At 38.3% G+C, this 17,132-nt stretch overlaps 1 protein-coding gene across 1 annotated transcript; it reads right to left on the reverse strand.

The window, feature by feature from the left end:
• Positions 1-13,918: 13,918 nt before the first annotated feature.
• Positions 13,919-16,075, reverse strand: GJB7 (gap junction protein beta 7). Its single transcript, XM_023254167.2, has 2 exons — positions 15,939-16,075; positions 13,919-15,812 (listed from the first exon to the last, which is right to left on the reverse strand). Exon 2 carries the CDS (start codon positions 15,783-15,785, stop codon positions 14,922-14,924), a length of 864 nt encoding a protein of 287 aa, XP_023109935.1. The 5' UTR covers positions 15,786-15,812; positions 15,939-16,075; the 3' UTR covers positions 13,919-14,921.
• Positions 16,076-17,132: the final 1,057 nt, after the last annotated feature.

A 17,132-nucleotide genomic window follows, 5' to 3' on the forward strand; every position in this document is an offset into this window, starting at 1 on the left:
TAGCTCCCTCTTAATCCAGTGAACATTAGTATATTCAAGTTCTGTACAGAAAACATGTTAACTGTTAAAGTGGGAGTTTTTCAGGCTTAACTGACAATGAAAATATTTTTCATTTTAAATATTAATACTTAGGTGTATCCTACTGACTTAGTGTTCTAAGGAATACACTTTAGGAACTGCTCCTCTTAAATGGCATTTTATTAAACCAGGGCTGAAAATCAGCAGGTGTGTGCACCAAAGCAGCCGTATTGGCTGTTTACAAATGGTGATTTTTTTCCAGTTGGCCAATTTAACTGTTCTAATTGGTTGATAAGTTTCACATGTCTTTTTATAGCTTTTTAATTTTTTTATTTTAAGTAGGCCTCACTCCCAGCTTGGAGCCCATTGCAGGGCTTGAACTCACGATCCTGAGATCAAGACCTGAGCTGAGATCAAGAGTCAGACACTTAACCGACTGAGCCACCCAGTGCTCCTAGTGTTTTTAATTTTTATATTATTATCTGTGCCTCCCAACACTACCTCTCAATGAACAAAATGATAGTGTCTGTTTTATTTCTCAGTGATTTTGCTTATTAGAGGTGCTTCATTTCCGTGATCTCCCCATAAGTGGGATCCCTATACCTTGCTGTAATCAAAACATGTATCACTTCCTTAACTGGAATTCAGATTCTCTTTGTCCAGCCACAAACTTCTAGTTCACCTGCTCGAGATATCTCCACTAAAAAATACTTCTACCTCATTACAGTTAATCAGTTAATCCTACCACCTGCTCACTATTCATCAGCTCACTCTGTCCTCAACTTGTCCTACTTAGACTAGATCCCATTGTTACATGAATTCCTTTGCACATATTCTCACACCATGCCCCACTCTGTCATGATTTGGAACAATTTCAGAAACCTGTCTGCTCTTGAGCAGTTGGATGGGGAGAAATTACTACAGTAGGCAAGTTTATAATCTCAAAGAGGCTCAAAACTGGCAGTTTTTATGCATTTTTATTGTAATAACTTGCTTCCACAAACTTAAGTGATTTATACGCTTTTTTGCCCCAATTTTCCTATTCCCCTCATCTTTGACCTTTTAATCATATTTTACCAAGAAAGTACAAAAATTTGACAGGAATTTTCTCCACTTTTCACCACCAAATTTATAAACCCAATCTGTATCTGCACTATTATCAAAATTCCTTCCTTCCTCACCCCCAAAACTTTCAGTTAACTACTCTGTTTTCATCAGACTTTCTCTTACTAGATCATTTTCAACAATTTATACTTGTGCTCTCGTAGCTACTATTCTTATAAGTAGAGGGTGGGGAGGGTGATCACTTGATTCCATCTAATGATAACCCATTTTATTTGGTTTATATCTAATCTGAGTTGTCTCTTCAAACCTTTCATTCTCATTTACTACCACATTATGTATCCCCACAACTGCTCTGAAGTTGCTGTCCTCAGGATCACCATTCTCCATGCTGCCCTATCCTTTTCTGCTCTCACCCACTGTCTCAGGAGCATCCAGCAGGGTTGATGACGTACTCCTGAAATACTCATTTCTTGGTTTTCTCTTTACCTCTTCTGGCTGCTCCATCACTGACTCCAACCCTAACTCCTCTCTCAATACCTAAACTTGGCTTAGTGTGTGTGTGTGTGTGTGTGTTTCCACTCTCTAGATTTAGTCCATTCTCTGGAGTTCAGTATGAATGTACCTGTCACACCACATTTATACCTCTAACACCAAACTTCATAGTTCCAGGCTTGTGTTTTCAACTGCCTACCTCATAGTTAAACATATTACCTCCAAATCATTATTTCTTTCCCCACCTCACCTTCAATCTATTCCTCTCCCAGTATTCCTTATCTGGATAAGTGAAATCACTACCTAGGTTTCTCAAGCTAAGTTCTTTAATGCTGTTATAGTAGCCAATTCATGCCCTTTCCCTATGTTTTTGGTCACAAGTATAGTCATTTTTACCTCAAGCAAAAAGGAACTCTTCCACTTCTCCACCATCACTTCTTCCCTACCCACCATAATATCGTTCTTAAGAGCTTTCTTCCAGAATATTACCCACCAAACACGTTAAAATTTTAAAGTAATTTTAGTGGCTCTGGGGGTGAATGGGTGGAGAAGGGACATTCTTTTTCTCCACACTGCCCTTTGAATTAAAAAAAAAAAAAAATGTTTTACTATGATGCCTGCCTATCTTTTTCTAAGTACATCGTTTTGCTCTCCTTTTGCCCATTGTGTTCTAGCCACATAGGTTACTTTTGAGTTCCTCAAACCAACCCTTGTACTCACATCGCAAGGCCCTTGTACTAGCTGTTCCTTCTGCTTGGGATACTGTAATTTACTGTGTACTGACTTACTCCTTCTTCAAGTTTTAGGCCTCTGCCCTCGTTACTGGTTACTACATTATAGCATTTACCTTCCTTGATAGCGTTTATCAGGTTGTTACTACTTTTTACTCTATGCCATGGATCTAATCTGGTACCTTTAACATAGTACATACTTAGCAGTAGTAAAAATTTCTTGGATGCTTAAATGGGAGATGAAGAGAACTTGATTCTGGCTCTACTGGAGGTCAGAGTCTCCACAATTACTATAATCATTAGTGCTAAGGGCATTATAAAAAATATATGGTGAGAATTTGGTACTATATAGTCTGTGATGAGGGAAAGCAGTTTAGGGACTTTTCTAGAGAGAGAAGAGGAGGGAAGTTAAAGAAAATTCCAGGCTTTTTTTTTTTTTTTTTTTTTTTTTTAATTCTGGTGAGGAAGTATTCCTGTGGAAAATTCAAGGAGACCAGTTACAGAAGCTGTCCAAATTGTCCAGAAAGAGAGAATACTGTCTTGAAGAGTGATGATGGCTGAAGGAGGAAAGTGGACAGACTTGAGAGGTCTAGAATACCTGACAGAACTTGATCATGGATTATGGGAAGAGAGGAAGAGGACAGAAGTTGAGAAAAATTTCAGGTTTTTGGTTTCAATAAGTGGTTGAAGAAATCTATTTAGGTAGGTGAGGATAAAAGCAGTTTTGTGAATTGATGATTGCCTAGGGGAGTGTATAGAAAAAGACTCAGGGCTTATCTCTGAGAAACTCAGTCTTTCAAAGTAGATTAAAAGAGAAATAGGAAAAATCCTGAGACTAGTAGGATGGAACTATTTAATGGGTGTGCAGTTGTGTCACATTCTGCTAAGGAGATTGTAGTGTCCTTTGTGGATTTAGTGGTAAGAAAATCAGTAACCTTTGCCATTACTTAGAGTGGAAGTCAGTTTGAGGACTGTAGAGAGCAAGTGGAAACACCTGTTTTTGGAAAGTTTGGTTGTGAAGGAGAGGAAATGATAGAATGGCAGCCGAAGGGTGCCATGGAGTCCAACCGGTTTTTCAAATAATAGGCAAATTTGAGCATATTCAGGTTCCAATGAGAAAGATTATTTAAGATTTGAAAAACAGCACGTAAAATTCTTAAGTTTCCCGCCTGAGTAATGTGACTGGTGATGCTGTTTACCAAGATATATGGAAGGAATAGGGTTGGAAGAAAGGTTAATACTGAGTTTGAGGTTCTTACAGGTCGTTAAGGCAGAGAAGAATAGTGATCAATTATAGGGGTCTGAAGCTGCAGATGTAGACTTTAATCCTTTGAGGATAAGTATGTTGGCTTCTGTTTCATGAACATTTTGCTCCGAATCTGAGATACAGTGAGCACTTACTACATTTTGCTAGAATTGAAAGAAATAGCAAGCATGTAGGAAAAGCTAGATCACCAAGGAGAGAGCCCTGAGGAACACCAACACTTAATGGGCAGAAGAAAAGAAACTAGCAAAGATGTTTTGGGAAGGAAGGTTTGTTTAGGTTAGGTGAGGTACAGAAATAAAGGTAAGGTTTGGGGGCATTATGGAAGCTGGAGGAGAATGATGAAGAGTAGCTGGTCCTGCCATGTGTCACTGGGTGATCGTTAAGAATAAAAAGGATACTAGAATTAACCTTTGGTGGTCATCGATCTTGAAGTTTTAGTGGATGCTAAGTAATGAATGTCTAGTCATATTCAATTGAATGGTGAATGAGCTAAGGAAGTGAAGACAATGAATTAAGTATCTTGCTTGAAAGAAATAGAATTGGCCAGTGCTTGCCCTTATTTTCAGGATTTTAGGATGAGTCTTGAGTATTTGCGGATTCTGGGGAGGTACCCATTAAAGAGGTAGAAGTTTGAGTAGAAGATGGAACCTGGTCCCAAGAACGCAGGTTAGAAGTACTAGCTTTACAAAATAGAAAGGACATCTCTTAGACTCCTATTAAGTAGAAATGTTGAGCTCTTTGTCAATGAAGAAAGGAAACAGAAATGTGCAGAATAGCAATCCTTGGAAAAGTAGGAAACCAAGGTTTAAATAGTGAAAGTTTGAGGTGAAGAATGGGAGAAGGAGCTAAGTAGCAGGTTTTTTATAAGGATTACTGATCAGCATTCAGGCATAGCTGAGTTAGGAGAGCATGATCACGTAGTGGCACCGTCTGCATGATTATGTAGTATTTCCAATACTGTTCCTTGGTATGAATGGAGGAGGAACAAGGAAGAGGTTGGATAGTCCTGGCAGAAGTAATGCATCAATGAGTTGAGCCCAATTAGGGAAGAAAACAAAGCCAAAAGAACCGAAGAAAAGAGAGTAGTCAAGGGACTGGAAGTCTTTATGGCACCAAAGAGAGAGTGTAGTGGGAATGAAGCCAAGAATTAAGTATGAAAGACCAGGGCATTGAAATTTAAAATTTTAGGAGTAATACAGCTTGCAGTGTCTGGAAATGGCAATAGTAGATTGCTGAATTAGAATGTAGATGAAAGTTGTTGGAGTTGAGAAATTTAAAGAATTTTGGTCTAAATTATTTGGTGGACTATGCACAGAAGATGCCCTTAGTAGGAACTGGGTGTAAGGAGATTGACTCAAGTGTTGAAGTCCTTTAGAGGTTTTGTCAGGGAGAGTGCCTCCAGGCTATGTGGTACATGTAAGGAGTTTAGGGAAGTAGCTTCTTGTATACTCTTGGCCCAGAAGTCTTAGGAGATCCATATTCAGTTAAAGTTACAGAATATAAATTTGTGAAGCAGCAAAGAACAGTTTTAGAGAAAACTCTTTAAAGAGCATAATGAATAGAATTAAAAGGCATAGACAAGTCAGGGAGAGAAAGTAAAATAGTAAGGATGGTAGTGAAGGTTGTAGGGGGAGGCATCTTTAGGCTACAGTCTAACAAGAATCTGCTGTTTCTAGCTTTCCCAAGCCTAGGGTCCCATGTGTCAGGTCTGCTAATAATAGTAACAGTTAATATTTGGAAAGTGTCTATGTCTCGCCTAAGGGTTAACAGCTAGTGTGTGGCAGAACTGAGTGTTGAAACCATGCACACTGACATCAGAGCTTGTACATGGCTTTGTTTGGAAGACATAGGCAGCCAAATGAGGTAACAGGTTGCTCACTGTCTATTTGGAATGATGCTGTAAAAACTGGTAGCTGAAGAGAATTCTCTCCCAGGCAATTAGGAGATAATTCATATATATATTGTTTACAGTTAATTTATATTGATTCCAAAGGAAAAAAAAGATGAACTTCTAGAATCAAGTCTGGAGCCATGAAGCATATAGCTGTGTTGATGAAGGTAGGGAGTACGGTAGACCAAAGGGCTTGCTACTAGAGGTCTTCATTGCAGCTGTGTACTCTTAAACCAAAGAAGCGAAGAGAGAAGGAAATAAGCAGTTGTGGAGGGGTCGAATGGTTTCTGACCAGCTCCTTTCACTTTATAGTCCATGTGTACTGGGAGCCCTACAATCGAAACTAGTAGAGGTTTTGTTTGCTGCCGTCTCAGCTTCTAGGTTCTTGTGTTCCCCAAAATAACTATGGGCATGGCAAAAAAAAAAAAATGTTCACTAGGTAAGCTGCACTTAAATAGCGTTTAGTATGACCATCCCTAGATCCTGTAAATACCCCCGTCACCCAGGGTAGGTTGGAGAAGAGGAATGGGGCATCAGGTTGATAATGATAGCCCTCCTGTGCTACAGTCCCTCAATAGCAGTGAAGTGTTTAAGTCACTGGGCTTTTGAGGACAATGGGTAGGTTTCAACCTGTTAAGGAGCAGGTCACACCAGGAAATTCTTATTGGAAATAGGTACCAGGAGTCACTCCTACAAGGAGAGTGCCACCCCTCTTGCCAAGCCAAAGTAACCCCTTTTATGTGGAGGCTTCAAGATGTTTACCAACACCTAAACACTTAGAGATGGGAAGGAGGATGGGATATACAGAGAATCTCTTACATACTAGCAAAACAGTTTTACAATCAATACAGTCCAAATATTCTAATAAGTCATTTTGCCAATTGTCCCTGGTAATCTCATTATCATAAACACAGTTAGCTGGTAAACTCATTATCATACTTATTTGAAAATTTTAAAACAATCCTTATTTACTAAACCTACTTATGGCTTCTTAAAGCTAGAGCATTACAAAGTTTTTCTCAAGTGTATATGCCACTAGAATTTACTCATCCCATGATGACAGTTGGGTGGTTGTCTAAATCGTATTTAGGCAGTTTAAAATGGAATTCTCAAATGAGCCTTGCCCCATGAGAGGAATAGAAAAAGTAGCAATCCCATTTTATAGATGAGGACAGCGATGTATGGGGAAATGTAATGACTTGTAACAGCCAACCTATAAAATAGGTCTGACCCCTCTCTTAGAATGCTTTCTCTACTGTCCTGATGCTGAAAGTATTGCCGTTTCAAAGCAGAAGGATGAATGTGGAGAAGGTCAGGATTTTATAGTGAAAATTTTTACTGCAAATGTGGAAGGCAGTGCAATATACTTATGAGTAAATAAGGCAGAATTATGAGTTCTGTCACATGTCGTGGCATATGTTGATGTCTTACGCTTTAAAAATAGTTTTTGTTTAAATGTAGTCTATATGTTACCAGTATAAAATGAGAAACTGAAGCAATTCTAGTTTATTCCAGTAAAATCTTGATCCTACACCAGCTCCCCAACCAAAGTTGATGAGCCAGAAGTATGAAAGGCAACAGCTGTTCTGCTAGAAGTGAAAAGACCAGAAACATCCAGAATGTTCTATATGAATATCCAGAAAAGACCAGAAACATCCAGAATGGTGTGAATCTTTCCACAACAAAATGTGGTGGGTTGTGTGTAATCATTCAGATTTTAGTTGTCAGTATTCCTGACAAGAGAAAATCCGAATTTGTATTTTAAAACTGTAGGCAGGAGCCCAGTATCCTATGGCCAGGATACATTTTTATTTTCTTTCCCTTTTCACTGACCAAGCTATAGCATCTGTGTAGGCAGCTTTTCTCAGAAATACAACACTGAAGTAAAGGACAGAGACGTGCTCCATCTGGCAGAGTCTTCAGGTCTTTGGTACATTGAATTGGGCAGTCAGCAGAGCAACAGTTGGAGTGCTGAGCAGGGAGGGAGGCTTGGGAAGCCAAAGACTGAAGTCTGGCTTTATCTATCTCGTAAGGGCAATAGATCATATATGTGTCAGACCTCTGAGTTCATTATATGTCAATTCATTTAATCACAACCATAGAAAGGAAGTAGCTGGTATTGGAGATAACTGTCACGGTTTTTATTCGTAACCCCACCTGATTCCTCTATTCTAAGAGACCTGTGTGTTCTGAGATTAAACCTAGAATACTGCTTGAAGAAGGATTTAAATAGTAGTCACTATGGAATATATGTGCATACACACACACATATGTATACCTTCAACGGAGAAAGCAAACACTGGAGATTGTATAGTTCTGTCAGAGTGGAAAGAAAGACCATGTCACCATTCTGATTTGGTAAAATCTACATTTAAATCCTGTTACTACCTTGCTTCTACATCTTTATCAGAGGCCGTGTTCATACTGATTTCACCAAAAAAGTTACGTACACCCCTTTTCAGCAAACGTATGCATGTTCTATTCAATAAATACTCAGATGTTTTTTAAGTACTTGTCTCTCAGAGCATATTTTTTTGATTAGGTGATTCACTTTACTTGTAGCTGTCAGCATTTGTCTTTCTGACTATAGGTTTGTCAGCTTTTGCTGGAATGAAATTGGTCTGGGAGTGAAATCGGATGTGCACCTGACTTACGTGCTGCATATAAGACAAGTTAAAAAGTGGATGTGTGAGTGTGTGGTGGTCTGATACTGAGTTGCACAGGAGTAAGAGGCCACAAGATGGCAAGCTAACATAGGAGATGTGGTATAGAGCTGAGGTCTGGAAATGGAACCAAAAATTACTTTTCCATTACTTTTTATTTGTTACAAGCTAACACATGGGCTAAGATGTGGTGTGTCATTTATATTTTTGAATATTTATGATAAATTGAACAGTTAACTGAAGTCTAAAAATTGGGAAGTAACGATGATGTGTACGTTTTAATAGACCACCATTTATAATGGAAACAGGCTACAGTAATATTGCATGTATTATACATATTTTAACTTTCTTCAAAGCATGAGAAAATCTTGTTTTGACAACAAGGTAGTCGTGCTGCTACCTCTACATGCAAAGGAGACTTGGAAATGTACATTTTTTTTTTTAGCTGGGCACATTGTCACTCCCAACCAAATCAGAATTTAGTTGACTAATAAGGTAAAAATACAACAAAAAACAACTGAGTGTAATGCAGTTGGTTATTATGTGGGATACCAATATTCCAAATATCTTTTTTTCTTTGGTGCCAAAAACTGGGACTTTGGAACAATTTTGTACAGAAAACTTGTGGAAGACTAGATTTGGAGTAAAAAAAAAAAAAAAAAAAAAAAAAAACCCTGAATTCTTGGGGCACCTGGATGGTTCAGTGGCTTAAGCTCAGGTCATGCATGATCTTACAGTTCATGAGTTCAAGCCCTGCATTGGGCTCTCTGATGTCAATGCATAGCCTACTTTGGATCCTCTGTCTCCTTCTCTGTCTGCACCTCCTCTGCTTGCTCACATGCACTCTCTCTCAAAAGTAAACATTAAAAAAAAAAACAAAACCCTGAATTCTTACTCCATCACTTCATGTAACATTAGGCAAGTCACTTTATCATTGTGAGTTATAGTCTCCTTATAAGCATTTTAAGGATTTCTTAAATCTTGGTATTCCAGAATACCATGATTTTTCAGTTCATACAACATAGTTAGGCTGTAAGATTCATGGATACTTTAATCTTTGCTGAGCAGCTACTGTGGATTAAACCTCAAGGGTATAATGGTAAAGGACATGGTTCTTGCCCACATTTAATATGCTCATAATTTAGAGGGCGGTACAAATGCACAAGCAAATTATATAGGAATAAGTGATAATAAAGCCATGTAATGTTAATTGTAATATCTAAAATTGAAAAAAATAACCTCCATGTATCAGTGCTTTGCAAGGATCCTCTCATTTAATCTGGTCAACGAGCTATGGCATAGGTATTATTTATCCCCATTTTACAATTTAAAAAATGCTCTCCGATAGAAATATTTGATCCAAGCCTTGCAATGAAATTAGACTTTTCAAGATGGAGAAAATAATGAAACTACAGAAAATATTAAGTACTTTACATGTCACATGATTGTAAAGAAAATAAATCTTGTTATAATCAGTTCTTTGGAACTGCCTAAATTGTTTAATGAGTTGTCTTATTGTACATGAAATTTGTATTTTAAAGATGATTAATCAGAGATTTTTCTGTGGTATCAAGTTTATATAGTGAGATAACCAATACAAAGTCTCATTTTGCCATTACCCAGTATATGTTCTAAGTCTGAGAACTATAGAATCTTGGAGAGAGAAAAGGAAATTTGGAGGTCATCTAGCTATTACACCTGCCATACAATCCAGGAATATTTTTGATCATCTCTTTCAATGTTAAGGTTTTCACTACTTTATTGGGCAATCGTTTCATTTTGAGGCAGTTCAAATTAATAGAATACTTCTATATTAGGTAAAAATCTTCATCTCTTTGATGTTTACCAATTAGTCCTGGTTCTGAAACATTGGGACATATAATAAGCTATTTATCAAGCATTGGGAAAATCATTCCCTATAGTCTGGACACATTTCCAACACAAGATTAACTTTTTTTCAATAGTCTAATACTACACATTGCTCATTTGTAAGGTGTAAGCTTAAATTCCAAGGACTTTATGTCGTGAACTAAATCTTTGTCTCATATTAAAATTTTAAATCGATGCAGAATGACTACTTGTTCCATTTCAACTGACTCGTTCTGAAAAAAATTGTGAGGTTTTTAATCATGTTTTATTTCTGCCATTCAATATCCAGGTCATCTCTTTTGTCTTCAGTAGATACAAGCACACCTTCTGTGTTTTCATCCTAATCACTCACATGAAAGTAGTCAGGAACTATTTTTGGCTATAAGTAAAGAAGCCCAACAAGGCAATAGCTTACATCAGGTAGGAGTTATCTCTCACATAACAACAACGAAAACAAAAGCATGGAGATAGGCAGTTCAGAGCTGATACAGCAATTCCCTGATGGCGTCAAAGTTCCGGGAGCTGTCTTTCTGCTCCTTCATCCATAAGGTTATACTTCCATCTTGAAAGTATCTCATGGTAGAAAGATGTTTACTGCAGTTCTAGCCATGATGTCTCAGGCAGGAAGGGGTTGGGGGGCAAAAAGATGCATGCAAGCCAGGTCAGGCCCACTTTTTAACTTTCCCCAAAGCATCAGTCAAAAAATCTTGTCTTGACAAGATTTCACACTGCTATGTTTACATGCAAAGGAGACCTGGAAATGTGACTTTTTAGCTGGGGATATTGCTACCTCCAACAAAGTCAGAATTCTTTTAGGTGAAGAAGGGTAAATGTTGGGTAGGCAAAAGAAGGAAGAAGGAGAGGAACAGATATTTTTCCAAGAAACTGAGCTCCTAAATGCCAGAGACCTAAACTGTGGGGATACAGGATATGGAAAGATTAGTAAGACAATCTTTCATGTTAGCCACAGTAAGTTTTTAATGTCATCATCAAATGTGATTAGAAGGCATTTTCTCCAGAAGATCAGTTTATCATATTTGCTAATCTTCCATAGAAAGTCAAATCTCAAGTTACTGCACTGACTCTCCTTTGCAATAAATGCTTTATAAATGAAAGCACTTGGTTCACCTAATGACTAATACTCACAGGGGATTCATGATCAAATTTAGTTACTGACATTTTTATAGTAAGAAAGTGAAAACGGGATCATTTAATATTTGTCTCTTCTGGACCCAATCTACTGCACAGAGTCCAATAGTGATCTTTTTAAAGGATAGAAAACTGGAGTCTACTTCTTCAATTTCCTGTTATTCTGTACAGACAATTCTATACCACAGCCATCTGTCCACCTCTGACAGAAAGCATTAATGTCTGAAAAAATTTCGAGACAAAAATAAATTAACAGAAGTTCCAAATACTGTTTTTCTCTGAACAACATTTTTCCTTTTCCTTTTTAGAAGAAAATTAAATCTCCATAGTCAGGGAAGGATCAGATACTTCAACTATAAGTAGGTGGGAATGTTGACCTATTTGGGTAACATCCAGAACTCATTTTACTTTCAAACAGAATATATGGATACATTACAGCATTTTTAAAGATAATCTTTATCATCTTAGAATAGAATTGTTTATTAAGACTTTCTGACATAGTAGAAACAGGATAGGTCTGTGGAAAATTTTCAAAACTCCCCACAAACCATTGTCTTTTACAGCTAAAGGAAGATTTGCTCTGTGAGAAAAAAAAGAGACAGCTTCTGGTAAGTTTCTCCCAGAACATATCTGTCCCTTCAGACTTTGTCATAAAATTCAAAGGAATGCTAACACTTTTTGCCTTTACATGCCCCACCACTGGTTCTTTCTTTCCTCACCATTTTTTTTTTTACAGAATTGTGACATGCCCTCTCTTTTGTACTCTGTGCAGTATTAAATATACAAACAAAATAAAATGTAAACTAGGAATAAATCGGCATCAATATCTAAGGAAAGTGTTCTATGCATATGATGGGATGTGAGATAGAAAAAGGAGGGACAGGGCAGTTTGGGCTTTTAATTGACTTCTTTATTAAAATTTTAAGAACAAAAATAACATGAAACAATGAAAAGATTTATAAAGAAAAAATTCACTCTCCTCTTATTGTAACCAATGTTGAGATCCTTCCACATCTCTCCCCCTACTCACACATTCTGTACGTAGCCACATGTAAAAGTTAGGATACTCAATGCCTAACCTAAAAAAGAAAGAGTAAGTACAAGAGAAGTGTCCTCCCATCCCCCACCCCCCGCCTTTTTACACTGTACTGGAAAGAAACATATGAAAAACATGGTGTTATCAGGATTCTTTCAGTTGCAAGATACAGAAACCCTATTTAAGCCAGTTTAAGCAAAAATGGGGAATTTATCATTCATGTAACTAAACTACAGAAAGGATAGGGGGGAGTCTGTGTCAGAGACAGCAGGAATTAAAAATTCAAACATTCTCAGGTCTTTGCCTTTTCCCCCTTCTCTTAACTTTGCAGTCTTTCTGTCTTAAGCTATCTTTGTTAAATTTCCTTGGGAAGACTGGAACCATAGCTACTTGCAACCCTAGGCATTCTTTCATACAATACTGAAAAAAATTTCCTTCCAGCTCCATTGAGACGAAACCTTGTGACCACAGACAGTGTCTTAACAGGAAAGATTTGGGGGATAAGTCTTAGAGAGCCAACTGCCGGCCAGGAATGGCTTGAATGAAATTAAGAAGACACCTGTTCAGTGATCCGGGAAGCCCGATGAGGTGAGGAAGGTTTAAGAAAGAACTATGGTAACTCGGCTTTTACTGGATGAATATCCCTGAAAAAAGGGACTGAATTTTTGGGTCTTCTTCATCTCTAAGGTTAATGTCTACTCTCTGAGCACCAATGTTGTGTGGGGGAGTCAGGTCAAGTGAGGTGACCAGTGAGGACCAGTGCAAGATACTCCACCCCATCTTAACATCCATGCTCCCGCATGAAAGTGGAAATTTTCTTACAGCCGGAATTATATATCTCTGAAGGTGCATAATGCAGTGTCTTGTTCCTGCTGATCATAGCTCAATAAAAATTAATTTATTGATAAGAGACTAAAGATGCCAAATTTAAATGCCAGTTTCTCTCAGTCAAACGCTTTGGGTCCTCACTGATGCCAAGACAACCTCCAGAGTATTCTTATAGGAAACTCATTTTATAAACTAAGATTACAGGGGAAAAAATCATTCCCCTGCCTGTCTAAACAACTTCATTCACAGCTCTTGCTCCCATTACCTCGTCATTTCCTCTTAATGCAAAGTGGAAAGAGCAAAAAATGCACATGTCCCACCAATCCTTTTCCCTACAGCAGCACTGGTCATAACTGATGTGAAGTCTGAGCTCTTCAAAAATATTTTTGGCTACAAACTTAAAGGGAAAAATCATCTTGCCTCCATTTCACTTCTGTGCACTAAAACCCCATTTTCTAGATTTTATGCCATGATGAGGGCCTCAAAAATCTCAAACCTCTTTAACCCCCATCACTGTCAAAAACACGTGTTTATATTCCTTTAAATCCTTTAGTGGTTACCTGCATTTGCAAAGATTGGCTGTTTTCATGTCAAATGAATGTAAGCTCAGGAGTGCAGCAGTGAGGGATCTGGGATATAAATTGAAAGAAGGGGAAAACCTGCATGAATTGTAGTGACTTTATGCTGAAGAGGGCAGGGCCATGGAAGACATGACATAATCAGTTTCAGTTAAAATTACATTTTTATGCACTGATTTCTCATTAAAAAAATTCCCAGTGGACAAGAATGATTTCTGAACTATTTTTATCAAGCAGGGCTGCAAGTCCTGCTCTAAAATTGTCAGAAAAGTTTTATTTCACAGAATAATTGTACCCGTGCAGTCAAGTAACAATATCAAGGACAGCCAAATAACACAACAAAACCACTGAATTTTTATTCTGGAGAAATGCACGTCTGTTAGAGTGTTAAATACAAAGATAATATATGATTTTTTAAAAAATAAGAAAGAGCTAGGCTCCAAATAAAGTAATAATAAGCATCTTTTTTTTTTTACATTTTTCAAACCAATGTAACAGCATAGTACGCATTTTATTATCCATTCTAGAGAGAGATGTACTAGTAAATTGTAGGCAAACTATGACATATTGTATAACACACTGTGAATTCCTGATCATAAAAAGGTCCAATAAATACAGAAATTTACAAAGTATTCAATGTTCAGTGGTTAAAAGAGAAGGGTTAAGTAATTATCAAGTGGGTATGTTCCTTTTCTGGGTCCTACCTGCTCCCTGTCTGTGTAGTTGGTGGGACCTGCCTTCTGGTATGACTGGAGTGACCCTTTCAGGTATCTGCTAGGTTCAGGCTTAAGTGGGACATGTCCCCAGTAATATTTGTGTTAACTTGGAAACCACAAATTATGGCTTTCTTCCCTCTCCCCTAGTCCATTTATATCCAGGGAGACCTAAACTGCTGAGGCCTGGGCTCTGTGGTCATTTCCCCAGGCCAGGCCTTCTCACTGAGTGTGCTTCTGTTTGCCTTGGCTACCTGCTACTGTGCCCTCACCACGCTCTTTCTCTGCAAAGATTGTGTAGAGCTGAGTGAGGGGAGCCTTGGCTGCCACTTTGGAAAGATTGCCAGTGCCTCAACCTCAGCTTGGAAGCCATCACGTTTGTCAGAAATGTCACTTTCTATATTTTCCAGGTGACAGATCTAAGTGTTTAAGAGAATGCCGTTCACTGGATTTTTTCAGACTAATTTGCAATTAACTATTCAAACACAACTCACATATCCACTTGAACCCTATGACAATGAGATCTCTGTCTAGTGTGTACAACTGAGCACATACTGAAAATTTTTTTAAAAATTTTCCCAAATGACATTAAGGCTGACACCCTTCGTTTTCCAACACAGCTTAGGTCTTGCTTAGGAAGGATGCAGATTCTCCTTGCCAACCCTCTTGTGTATCACAAAGCAGTTTTGTTTTACCTCGGGAGGGAGGGGGTTCAGGGGTGTGCAGTGTGCTTATGGCTGAGTCTGAGTGGCAATTCTGGAGCAGGGGAGGAGCCCCTATCCCACCACATTCAACATATCTGAGGTTGTGGCACTCACACACTGAAGACTTGAGTGTCTTAGAGTGTTTTTGGAGATAGCACTTAATAAGGCACTTGAGAACCAAAAAGCTCAGTTCAATGAAATTCAACACAATGCACAGGCATGAGGTAATAACCAAGAAGAAGATGAAGATCGTTTTCTCGGTGGGTTTGGATATGAAGCAGTCCACAGTGTTGGGACAAGGCTTCAAATCACACTTCATAAGGTACGGAACACTAAAGCCATCATACAGCTTGTAAAATAAAACCAGGAAGCCAATTTCAAAACCAGTTTTAACAATGAGACTGATCAGGTAAGTGTACCACAGACCCCCATCCATCACACCTAGGCTGACATAGAGTTTCTTTCTGTGCCTTTTCTCTCTACTGTCACAACAGGCTACATGTAGAACCACAAGAAGTGAAGGCATAGAGACCATGATCAGCTGTAAGGCCCAAAGTCTGACCTGGGAAATGGGGAAGAAGTGATCAAAACACACATTTTCGCAACCAGGCTGTTTAATGTTGCACTCAAACTCTTTCTGCTCATCTTTCCACACATGCTCTGCTGCCACCATGTAGACCAGCAAACGGAAGATGAACACAACAGCCAACCAAATCCGCCCAATTCCGGTTGAGTATTTATTTACTCCAGTTAGGAGGTCTCTGAGGAACATCCAACTCATGACTTAGGCTCAAAAGAAGGTAAGATTCTGCAAAAGAAAACAATTTCATCAAGATTCATTTATTTTCATTTTATTGATCATTTCCACTGTCTTACTTGATTATGAATTATGGACGATAAAGTTGAATTTCAACTCTGGTTGTTGAGGACTCACATTCATACAAGGAGATGACACAATCGGTCCACAGACGTAATTGATTCCTTGCCAAGTTAAGTTTGGAATTTAGTTGGTGATCCCACACACACTATCTCATTTTCAAACAAATCCTTCCAGCTTATTGCTTCTAAGGATGGATGGGTTCTGTTAGTGATCTAGAAAAAAAAATAGATATGAATCCCAAGGTGACACTGGCACCTTGAAATACCCCTCACATACCAGCTTCTTGAAATTGTAATCTCTACTCACTTTCTCTAGTTTGTTAATGCCCCTCCCCAATCCTTAAAGGTTATTTCCTTCCCCTAGCTCCTCTCATGTCCTGTGTCCCATATCCCATACCAACAACTGAGCTCACCTACAGTCCCATAGTGAAAAGTGAGGGTCTCCAATATGAACTTCTTCAAACTCATGTTTCCTCACCCCTGCAGGTCTACTTACATCAATGCCCAACTTAACATGCTCTACACAGTTTAGAGGGAGGGGTCAGCCTCATCTTGCCTCAAAATGATCATTCCAACTCTACACCCCACTCTGATTTATCCATTTTCCCTGCTTCTGTATCTTCAACCTTCACTGGTTCCTTCATCTCAGCATATAAATGTGCCTAAGTTTTATCCCTTATTTCTACTATTACAACTATCATTTACTCTTCAACTCACTGAGTCTAGTTTTTCTGCTCATCATTGCATGCTAAAATTAGCACTACCACCGACTTGCCAAATCTTCTGGACACTCTGGATCTCACTTAATTTTTCTATGATACTGTTGCCTGCTCTTGTGTTCTTGAAACTCTTTGAGCCTTGACATCCAGGATCATCTTCTTTCTATTGTTTCTATCTTCTCTTTCTATTGTTCTGATTCTCTTGATTGTACCATCTTAGTTTCCTTTGTCTAATTCGTAAAAGCTGTGTCCTCTGCTCTTTTCTTACTCCATATGCTCTCCCTAGAAAATCTCATTCACTCCCAGGGATTCATCTACCATTTTCAGATTTCTGACTCTCAAATATTTGGCTTCTCACCAGATTTCCATATCTCACTGCCTCTTGGTTATCATTTAAATATGCCACAGGCCTCTCAAACTTGAAGTATCTATAGATGAATTTATTATCTGCTCTGCTCTTTGATTTTATTGCTTAATGGCATCACCAATACCCAAGCACCCAAGTTGGAAATCTCATATTCATCCTGGAC

This window comes from Felis catus, chromosome B2 (assembly GCF_018350175.1).
Source record: "Felis catus isolate Fca126 chromosome B2, F.catus_Fca126_mat1.0, whole genome shotgun sequence".
In the NCBI taxonomy this organism is placed as follows: domain Eukaryota; kingdom Metazoa; phylum Chordata; class Mammalia; order Carnivora; family Felidae; genus Felis; species Felis catus.